This window comes from Falco rusticolus, chromosome Z, assembly GCF_015220075.1.
Source record: "Falco rusticolus isolate bFalRus1 chromosome Z, bFalRus1.pri, whole genome shotgun sequence".
NCBI lineage: Eukaryota > Metazoa > Chordata > Aves > Falconiformes > Falconidae > Falco > Falco rusticolus.
Window position 1 is genome coordinate 46,850,543 of NC_051210.1, and position 11,143 is coordinate 46,861,685.

The 11,143-nt window shown below is 41.0% G+C and overlaps 1 protein-coding gene across 7 annotated transcripts; it reads right to left on the bottom strand.

Moving 5' to 3' along the window:
• Window positions 1-1,174: 1,174 nt before the first annotated feature.
• NMRK1 (nicotinamide riboside kinase 1) lies at window positions 1,175-10,648 on the bottom strand. 7 transcript variants are annotated; one of them, XR_005101853.1, is made up of 10 exons: window positions 8,529-8,585; window positions 8,270-8,429; window positions 8,028-8,118; window positions 7,292-7,340; window positions 5,700-5,871; window positions 5,551-5,622; window positions 3,884-3,990; window positions 2,855-2,944; window positions 2,348-2,449; window positions 1,175-1,461 (listed from the first exon to the last, which is right to left on the bottom strand). XR_005101853.1 is itself a non-coding variant. In XM_037373017.1 (9 exons), exons 2-9 carry the CDS (start codon window positions 8,555-8,557, stop codon window positions 2,430-2,432), a joined length of 630 nt encoding a protein of 209 aa, XP_037228914.1. In that variant the 5' UTR covers window positions 8,558-8,585; window positions 10,550-10,648; the 3' UTR covers window positions 1,175-2,429. The 7 variants fall into 7 exon arrangements, 6 of the variants coding, with proteins under 6 accessions (XP_037228914.1, XP_037228913.1, XP_037228912.1 ...); XM_037373017.1 differs by lacking the exon at window positions 8,270-8,429 and adding an exon at window positions 10,550-10,648 and having other exon boundaries at window positions 1,175-2,449; XM_037373016.1 differs by lacking the exon at window positions 8,270-8,429 and adding an exon at window positions 9,548-10,520 and having other exon boundaries at window positions 1,175-2,449.
• Window positions 10,649-11,143: the final 495 nt, after the last annotated feature.

The following is an 11,143-nucleotide window of genomic DNA, read 5'->3' on the forward strand; positions in this document are numbered from 1 at the left end:
CACACAATTTAGGCACCACGGGTAAGCATGGCCAGTTTCTACAGTCCATATGTGGTATAGCCACTGCCTGCCTCTTTTACTGCTTTGTATGGGCATAGCATCAATGAATCTTCCTAATCATTTTTGAGCTTGAATATACTGTCTGCCTCCCATGGCATTAAATCTCTGAAGCTCAGTCTGCTGTATGAAGTTATCACCCTCATCTGTGTGAAATACCACCTTAATATAATTAGTCAGTCTGTTTCAAGTGAAGGAGGAATGCCCCCTAAACTAGTACTTGTACTATTTGGTTAATCCAAGTTCTGCATCCACTCAGCTCACAGCGTTCAAGACTTTGTAAACCTTGACCTTTCCCCCCAAAAAAAATCTTCTCTCCAGAGTGAAGGGTCCCAGCATTTTCAGTCTCTCCTCACCAAGCAGCTGCCCCATTACCTTGATCACATTAGTTGCCCTTCTTTTAAGTCCGTTATGGACTCCCTCCAGAGGTAGAAACTGGAACTGAAAATGCGAGTCCACCGGTTTTACACCGGAGCAAAGCAGCACCACCTGTTTTGTTTGCAATACCCTTTCGTAAGATGCCTACATAGTATTTTGATGCAGCTCCACACTGTGATGGTTTCAGAAGAGCTGTCAAAAGATCTCTGCAGCCCATGGAAAAGACGCTGAAGAAGTTTGTGGAGGACGGTCTTCCATGGGAGCAACCCCCCTGCTGGAGCAAGGGAAGATTGTGAAAAGGAAGAAGTGGCAGAGACAAAAATGTGATAAGCAGACCACAACCCCCATTCCCCATCCCCCTGTGCCGCTCAGTGGGTGGAGGTAGAGAAGCCAGGAGTGAAACTGAGCCCTGGCAGAAGGCAGGCAAGGGGGACAAAAATCTTTGAAGATTGTTCTTACATTACTCTGATATGCTTAGCAATATATTAAATTAACTTCCTCAAGCCAAGTCAGTTTTGCCTGTGACTGTAATGGCTGAGCAATCTCCCTGCCCTTATGTTGACCCATGAGCCTTTCATCATATAATTTTTCCACTCTGTTCAGTTGAGGATGGTGATTGTAGTAGCTTGGTGGGCACCTGGTACCTAGTCAAAGTCAACACACCACAACCATCCAAGTATTACCCACCATCTCACAGTTGCACACCTTCCAAAGGGAAATAAAAACAAAAATACAGTTCAAGGTCAGACAGTTCATCACTGCATTTCAGCAAATGTGATATGAATGCATTTTTTTTTGCAGTTTTTATTGCAAAGTAGTAATACAAAATAGCATTTGGAAGCACTTTGTCTTAAACACAGTTTTAATCTCATTAAGACCTTTTTCTTACAGGTTTAAGACTCTTAATACTGTTAACAATAAAGCATTACACTTCAGTCCCTGTGATCAGCTGACACACGGTAATATAGTGCATCCTTTACTTGGCTCTAGCTTGACTTTTGTTCTGGCTGATGAAAATGTAAGACACTGCATAGAAAATGTAAGAGTTAATACATTCCTTATTCAGCAACAAAATATGATTCAACTTGCCAGTTTCCTATATCTAAATATCCGTACACAAACCCTGTGACAAAGCTTTAACATACCTTTAGCATACCTGCTTTCTTAACACTTCCATTACTATAATTTCAATCTAAACTATGAATACCCGTAAGAATTATTTCTTCCTTCCTCCTCCCTGAAGCATGCATTTATTGCCTAGTAGTCTGTGCTATCCCAATCCTTGATCTCTGCACAATATGTGCACTTAATTTTGTTAGTGATGCATCTACATTCTCTTCTACATCTTTTTCCAACAACCTGACTTCTCCTCAGGTTTGTTTGTTGGGTTTTTTTAGACAGCCATTCCCAACTGCTTCAACCAATGCACAACATAAAAGTTACTTGTCAAACACCACAGAGGTCTTTAGCAAGTCTAAGTTCAGTTATGATGTATTCATTAACAGCTTCAGTTACTGAATAAGCAACGTTAACAGCTTATACAATCTTGAAATTACTATTGCCACAGCACATAGCTAGTTCCTCTAGACATGTTTATCAGTGATTAGAAGCCCATTATTAGAGATAATTACTGTCATTTCTATAGGAACATTTCAAATTGCATTCATCCATGTTCAAATATGCTTATTAAACCAACAGAACTGCATCTTTATAGTTTTGTACACAAAAATATGTTTATATTCTTTAAAATGTACACACTCAATCAGATTTAAAGATCAGCCAAAGCATGACTGGTTAAAGGAATTCTAAAGAATAATGGACTAGCAATACTACTCAGCAATATCTGAGGCTTACACAGTTAATAGTCACTACTAATCTACTTGTGTTCCATGAACTGGTATTATGGACATACACATAACAGCTGCTCAGTTGGTTGGCTTGCCAAGTATGACAGTCCTGGGGTTTTCAGTTTGTACCAAAGGCTTTCTACATTATCATGCTGCGAACTGCTGATCTAAAATTAAAAAGTACAAATTTAAACTGTAGTGTCATGTACAAACAGAGAAATGATACCACTGTGTAACAGAAACGAATACCACTAACACATCTGATGTCGATGTTTTGCCCCATATTCCTTCTGTTTCCCCTTTTTTAATCATTATTTTATCATCGGATAAATCAGTGGATTCAGATAAATCAGATAATCAGTGGATTCATCTGTTATTTCAGAACACCCAATTTCAAGGAAGTTAAGGTATCGCTTATAATGACTTAAGAGTAATGGTCAAATGTGTAAGGACTGTAATACCCAAGGAGACACAGAGCTATATAATCCTTACAGTATTTTCATACGAAAGAATTGGCTTCTTGGTAATTTGGAATGGGATAAGCAGAGTCAATTTCCAGTAATGGTACTTACTTCCTTCCCTCAGCTTTTTTAATTCCTGTATTATATCACTATACACATAGGACAGAAGCTCCTCTTGGGATCTGGTTCCATCCAAGTAAACTAAGAAAGATTAAACAAGAAGTTTCATGAGTTCTATGCCAGTCACCTGTAATAGCAACTGGCAAAATTTTCAGTATTTCTACAGGAGCCATCAGAAGATACGAAAAAATAAAACACAAGACCAATACCTCCCTTTTATTCTTTCCCAACTTCATTTTACATATTAAAAAATAACATAAAAGTATTCTAGTTGAGAACTAATTTACAGGGTTTTGTGGTATAAAAGTTTCCATAAGGACAGTGGTAATAACATTAGGACTGCAGAGCAATGGCTTAATTCAGCAGAAAGGTTCCTATGCAGTGGAAGAGCTCAGGTTCTTCCTCAGCTTCAGGGTCTGAGAAAGTCATGAAGGGGCACTGTGGTTCCATTCTCACTGCACAGTAAGAAGTGGTATGCTGATGAAGCAGCCACCTGACTTCTCTTTCCTCTGGCCACCACTCCAGAGGTGGTAAGTCCAAGAGCTGTAAAAGTGTGAACATCACACAAGCGCATGGCAGTGCCCCATCAGCTGGCCCGGCTTTGGCACTTCTCACATAGGACCGGTGACTGTGGTGTGCACAGTCAGCCCCTAGGAATTATCTTCAGATCATAGGATTTCAATAAGGATTTAAATTCTGTTATTTCAATTCTGTTCTGTATTGCCCCAGAAGCTCCTTATTTAGCCATACACATGTATGCACACATGCACATACAAACTAGCTTGTTAAAGGGACTTAGTGATCAGAATATTTCTCTTTAACTTCATAATTTTCATTATTGAAAAATCAAAAACCCTATACACTTGAAAAACAAACCAACAAAAGCCCCAAACCTATTGTTCAAGTGCCACAAAAAACACTGAAGAAAACTTTGCCCCATTAAAAAAACCACAACCCAACAAAAACTGCATTAAGTGTCACATTAAGCATTTTGTAAGTTTAAAATTAAGGATACCATACCAATGTTACTTGCATTCTCTTCCAATTCATTTTTATATTTCAGATACATAGGCCACACGTGTCCATCGAAGTACCCCAGTGTATCTGCTGGCTGATAGACTCTGGTGCTATACAAAAATACGTTTGCTTTCCCATACAAGTTTTACATTTTCCCCTACCGTCAGCTGATTTAATAACAGCATCTATCCAAAATAAAGAAAGAAAGACTGGCAGGCTGCCTAACTGTTGGGGCAAAGGAGGATCCTTTTTTTTAATATAAACTATGATACGAACTCTAGCTAACTTATTTCCGCCAATCAAATGACGTTTAAGATAAGGTAAAAGTTTCTTTTTAAAAAATTATATAAATTGAGGTGGTGTTGTGGTTTAACCCCAGCCGGTAATTAAGTACCATGCAGCTGCATACTCACTCCTCCCTCACCCATGGGGGTGGGGAGGGGAATCAGAAAAGGATGTAAAACTCGAGGGCTCAGATAAGAACAGTTTAACAATTGAGATAAAACCTAAAGAACAACAATAATAGTAACAGTTACAATGAAAAGGAGGGAGAAGGGGAGAGGAATGAAATCCAAACAGAAAACAAGTGATGCACAATACAACCACTCACCACCCGCTGACCAATGCCCAGCCAGTTCTGCAGCAATTACCAGCAGCCCTGGGCACCCGAGCATGGCTCGATGGTATGGAATGCCACTTTGGCTAGTTTGGGTCAGCTGTCCTGGCTGTGTCCCCTCCCAGTGCCCCCTGCCCCTTCCAGCCCTCCCACCAGCAAGGCCTGAGAAAGGAGAAATGAAAAGTCCCTGCTCACATTGTTCCCACACCAAATCCAAAACACAGCACTGCACTAGCCACCAAGAAAATTAACTCTATTCCAGCCGAAACCAGGACAGGTGTATTTAAAGAGTTACCAAAGCAAATTAGCTTTCTTTTTTTTATTGGGTATACAGATTTCTCAAACTTTAAGTGAATAGCTGTTTTGTCTAGTCATTTCCAGTCTGGACACTAAAGTCCTTTAAAGGTGTGTCTAGTGAGAAACTAAGAACCTGGAAACAACCGAAACAAAGTGCATTTCTTCACTCAGTCAGCAGATTCTGACTTCATGCGTATATATTGCCCCAAGCACAAAGTACTGGTCCAAATTTGGAGGCAAGTCAGATACTGGCTCAATAATCTATATCAGATCTGTGGTACAACTAATGCACAGTCTAAACAAAGCATATACTAAAAGCATACATGAACAATAATAATAATGTAGCTGTATTCAACAAAGGATAAGACTACTTAGGTTTTCTTCACTGTTTCTGGTTTTAAACATGGTTTAACTCCAACAGGCTGTCAGCAATCTACATAATTTATCTGGACAACAAATTCTCTTTTAAGTGGTTGTAAAGCATTTAACACTTTAATATCCCTGTGCTCTAATATACAAAAAAACCCCATGCACCACAAACCAACCCCAAAACCAAACAAACACCCCCCCACCCCCATCTGTGCATGCTTTTGTTAATGTGGGTTAAAGAGCCACATAATCTTCCCCCAGAATCACAGAAGACAGATGATCTTAATAGCTAGCATTTAGCAAGCACTGAAGAAAAGCAAATATAAAAGAACCACTCCAGGTTGGGGAGCACAGTGACCCTCTGTGACCAATAACTGAATAATCTTACCTCCTTCTCCTTTTGCACTCCTCATAAGGAAGGGTCAAAAAATATCTTCTATTCCATAGTTCATTAAGTGGCCTAAGATAATAACATATTTAGCTCCTTCTTCCTTTTTAGGGCAGCTTTTAATATATCAGGTTACATTTGCTGCTTACTCATAATTGTATAGCAGAAAGCCTTCAACAATCAAAATATAAACGTCATCTGTATTTTTCAGATTGTCACATGTATTCTGTGGCCCTTCTGTCACAACACCTGAGCTTGCTGGACTTTTCATCCAATTCCGAATACTTTTCACCATTTCATCCATATAGAGGGCATCAAGTACTAGATGAAAACAGAAAGTTAGTCACCTCTTAAAAACAGAGAATAAAAAAAAAAGAACCCTTAAGTACCCCTAGGTTAATCAGTAAGAATCTACACACAAGTCTAAATGAAAGGGCACATGATTACCTGTAAAATACTGTCACATATGTAAGAGGTTCCACGTTCAAAACTGACAATACCCTGAAACTAAAGTTTTCCCCATCACTGGGGTATTTCTGGTGGGTGTGGTTTCTGAATTCTGTGCACCAAAAAAGTGTGTGAACTCATTTCACTGCCCTTCCCATCATAGAGGCTGTAGGGACTGTTTGTTCTCCTATTCCACAAAACTTGTAAAAACTTACCCCAAGATGTCTACCCTTCTGTCAGCTGTCACTGACACAGGTGAAGAGAGCAGGTGCTCAAAATGTTTTGCTTTGGGTTTTTATTGGATTCAGGTATTTGGAGGGTGGGAATGCATGGATTGAAAGGATGGCATAGAAAGCAGAACAGCACAATGTAGCACCTGCTTTTGCCTGTAGACGTGTAAGAACATACTGAGTGCCTACTGAATGGCAGACAGAAGGCAGGACAGATAAAAACAAACACGTTTTAGAGGAGCTTTTAAGAACAGCATTAAACCCTGATATTTGGACCAGAATGTTTAACTTCTCCCTCTAGTTTCACATTCCAGTTTCATGAAGTCTAGAAGCTGACTCAAAGACTGCAATAGTTGATAAAGGGTCAGTTTTCAGATATATTTTAAGGTTCTGGCCAACGTTTAAGGTTCTGACTAACACATTTTGTGATCACCAAGTATCAAGAAATTAGCTAATAAGCAACCTTCCCAACTAGCTATGACCTGAACCAAAGCACTGGCCTTGAAGTGGATCTGGATCTAGAAGTTTGTAAGACTAAATTGGCATGGCATGTTCAGCCAGCATTAACCATGAACTATAAAACATTCGGTGTCCATGTGAGATCTGACATGAAATAAAGATGTCAGGATCAAACTCAAGTTTTGACTTATTTGGAATATGACAATGAAAGAGGCTCAGTGGTGATGTTCCATGAGTTCAATATCAGAGTAGGGGAAAAAAAAAATCGTTACATAGAAAATGATGAGGTTAAGCTTATTCTAGTGCTGCAGGCAAATACTTTTAACTGAACAGTACGATTTGCTACCGCACCAGACAACTGTAGAAACAGAGGAAAAGATTAAAGAGAGAAAAGGAAAGGTTGACTAGCTTGAGCTCTTTGCTAGTTCAGCAAGTTTTCTTACTGATCTCAGTAAGGATGAAAGAAACTGAGCAAAGGATTGCTCTGAAACAACTGTTTGATTACTGCCTTGCTCAGAAGGGAAGAGGAGCAGGGGAAGAAGTGTTGAAGCTCAGCACAACAGAATCTCGATAAGAGTGTTCAAAAGGAATGCAAAGTTACTGACCATCATACAGCTTAAATCCACGTTCATCTGTTTCTACTTCAGACTCTGGCTGAAGGGGAGAAAAATTGAATATTTTCAAGGCTGGTTTTATGACCGCTGTCGCAGATAAATACTGTACAGTTACAAAAACAAGGATTACACACTTTTGTATCCAAACTGATTAAATTTATCTTCAAATTTAAACTGCTGTACATAACTGTTTAAATATGAAGTGTTTGTATGGTATCTAAAACAACAAATTCTCCAAATCATACCTCTTAAGTTCATTAGCGCTTCACTTCAGAAATAACAGCTCCTTTACCCTCCTTAACAATCAATTCCAATGTAAATGCAAAAGTTGTTTTCCTGTTTTGATTTGGGAGACAAGAAACTACCTATTGGTCTACAAGTGTAAGGTTAACACAGTATCATTAACTTCATTAGCACAAAGTATCTTGAAAACTGCATCCTATGTGCACCCCTTCCTTATTTTAAAAGGTTTTTTTAAATCATTTAAAAGATGAGAGTAAACTTTCTTTTTTTTCTAATACTCAGTTTTGTTGAGGATACTCAGTGGTTTTGGCCACTGCAAGTTCCATTACCCCAGTGCTTGTTTTATTTCTCTTTCTCATAAGTTAACATTATATTAAGCAGCATAAGTTTTAAAAGTGTATCAATAGGAGAACTGAAAAGAAAGGATACTAAAATTTACTCAAGCCTACTTTTACCTATTGGGTCTTTCCATCTAAACTGTTACCTTAAAGAAGTCATCCTGAGAGATTACGTCACAGTTGGGAAACATTTTCTTAAGCTTTTCCGACAGCGTTGTTTTCCCCCCATTTGTCACACTGAATTAGAAAACATAGTAAAAACTGCATCAAGACAGAAATCAATCCTTTAAACATATGTATAAGCTCACACACACATTTCTGTATAGTTAGGCAAAAAGACACAATCCAACCCCCGCCCCCAAGTTTATTCAAATTAATTAGTCTCTACCTCCAGAAAATTTCCTGGCAGATTTCAGCAGCTTTCAGACAGTGACTAGCAATGCCAAGAAAGAGGTTAGAGATGGTACCAGAGCTCTCCAACAGGCACAGAACAATTTCTTGACTGTTCCGTGCCATAAAATGAGACCATTATATGTTGTCTTCTCAATCTATTTTCAAAAGATAACCATTCATAAATAGAAATTACACCATTCTGAAAGGAAGGCCAGTCTTCAGCTGTAAAGGAAATTTAATTTGCTGATACTTACCCTCCAAGGCCAATAACCAATACTTTCATAGTTTTTCTCCTCAGTTCTTCCTTTTCACTGTCAAAAACAGTAGCCAGTGAAAACCCTTAATTCAACAAGAAAGCAAGCAGCTACCGTATTAAGAAATACGTTATAGGTAAGACTTATTTTCTGTCCTTTTTTTTTCCTTTTTGCACAGCTACTGTCAGAACCTTATCTGCTTGTTCTAATACCAACAAAAAAAATCTGCAACACACATGCCACATCAGAGTTTTCAATGCATTTTATCTTAAGACAGTATTTTAATCATATGGGAGGGAACTCAGAGATACTCAGTTCTACCAGTATTAATACAATACCAGAGAAGACCCTGAAGAAAAGCACAATCATTCGCTCAAGCATTAGTGGTATGTAAAAAAGACTAGGTAAACAGAAACCGTGGTGGCAAACAAACAAAATCCTTAATAAAAGAAAGAACTGATACGCTGAGGAGAAAGATGTTTTTAAAAAAAATTAATGAAGGGTTATTAACGATGAGCATGTTCAAAGACTTTATGAATGTGGTCTGAGCAGTGTAACAACTCACCACTCCCTTGTTGGGACAGTTAACAGCACAGACCATACAAGCGCTCCTCCGCTTCAGTAACCTGGAGTCACTGAAACTACTGTAAAGGCAGCTTAGGCCATCCTAACCGATTTAACCCCGAGAAGGACTAGGTAGCACTTGATCTTCTCCAGAGAATATCAAGGCTGAAATTCTGGAAAAGGTTACGTTCGTCCACCCATATCCCTGTTGCTGCCAAGAAATCAGCCCTGAGGTTCTGCCTGGCTGAAAACCTTCAGTGGTCAGAGCTGCCAGAGGACACAATCCTGTCTTTCCCTGACTCTCCAGAACTTTCTTCTGGAGCAGGTGTTGCGGAGTCCATAATCAACTATACAGGAAAATACTCCAGCTGAAGAACAGTCCTACAAAGGAGAAGGGAGGGGAAGAATGTTTGTTTTCAGCTGAAAAAATCCCCTCCAGTTTACCATCTAGTTACCTGTGCCCACAAAGGTATGGTGTAGCAGAAGGACAAGTAGTGGTCCTTCTCTTGGTAGCAGCAATAGTCTATATACAGAGTCTGTCAAACTTTAAACAGTTTAACATTTGTCAAACATTGGTTTCCATGAGCACACACCAATCAGTAACTATTTAACCACATGCAAACACTCTATTTTTCACCTGTTTTGTCCCCTAGGTCACACATAACAAGGTAAGACCTGTAACACCTAAGACCTGAAAGGACTGCGCGGGTAACATTGTCCCCCCTCCCCCACAAACACTTATCTGTACTATTCTACAGGAAAATACTGTTACAGGGTATCAGTGTGAAAATAAAACCGTATTATTTCTGTGAAGCTAAGTTTTAGACAAAGTCTGAAATAATATCCTTTTGCTTTCGGTGCAATGACTGCAATTTCAGCTTTCACAGATATGACCTTTGCATGGTTGCTTCACATCTATTTTTCTGTTAAAAAAAAGAAAAAGACATACTAACTAGTCCAAGTCATCACCCCTGTAGCAGCCATTACTCTACAATGGTGCAGTAAACCTACAGTAAGTTAGCACGCAAGGGTTTTCTATGAATATCGTAGTTCTCAGATTCAATGATTTATCACGTTCATGGTACTGGCTATCTATTCAAAGTGAGCAAATAAGACGATCTGTTCTCAGGAAGTGATGAGACTCAGGCCATTCAAAAGAAAAAAAAAAAAAAAGCTCTTTTCCAAGAATCATCAGTAAGTTTTGTGTTCCAGAGGATTTGCCTTTGTCCCACAACAAATGCTATAAAATAAACTAAATAACATCTGGACACACATGCTGAGCTTTGGACTCTTAATTTACGTCATCGTCTATACGGAAGTTAAACCCAGGTTAAGACAAAAAACACCACGATGAAAAAAACCAGCAAACTTCCTCCCCCCCCGAGTGCCGTGTGACACCAACTACAGAGGCAAATCTGTCACCAGCGTTGCAACCCAGGAATCCCAGGCCACCCTACCTGCGCTCGCCTCAGTATCTTTAAGCACAAGACAAACGGCCGGCAGCCCGAACATAAACCTACTGCTGCCCTATTTTTAACGGCACAGCGTGACCGAGCTCCAACGCGCGCTGCCAGCCGGGGCACTCCCTCCCCCCAGGCCCCGCCCGCCCCGGCGCGAGCCGCCTCACACAGGCGCCGCACCGCGCCCGGGGCTGGCGGAGGGGACAGGGCAGCGCGCCCACCGCCGCACACCCCCGCGCCGCTCCGGCGACTCGCACCGCTTCGGCGACGCCACAGCCCACGCTTCACTTCAGCAGCAGCTTAAGGCGCCGGGAAGGCACCCAGCAGAGCCCGCCCCGGCTGGCGGGCTCCCGGACGGGCTCAGCCCCTGCCTCCCGCGCCTAGTCGCGGAGCTGCTCACGCCGCGCCCACCACTGAGCTGCGGCGGGGCGGCCCGCGGGCGCGGCGCTCCTGCCACACGCCCGGAGCGGGGGCACATGGCAACCCACCGGCAGCACCACCTCCCGCGCTCCTGCGGCCTCGCCGCCGCCAACCGCCGCTAGGGCGCGAGCCCCACCCGCTTCACGCGTCGTGCCCCCATCGACCGCCGCT

Coding starts and splice junctions, on each gene's coding strand:
- NMRK1 (XM_037373015.1), bottom strand. CDS start 8,397: ATGGCACGGAACAGTCAAGAAATTGTTCTGTGCCTGTTGGAGAGCTCT. Junction 2,945..3,883: donor AGAGAATGCAAGTAACATTG/GTATGGTATCCT, acceptor AATCTTTCTTAG/TTTACTTGGATGGAACCAGA. Junction 2,450..2,854: donor AAAAAAGCTGAGGGAAGGAA/GTAAGTACCATT, acceptor TTTTAATTTTAG/ATCAGCAGTTCGCAGCATGA.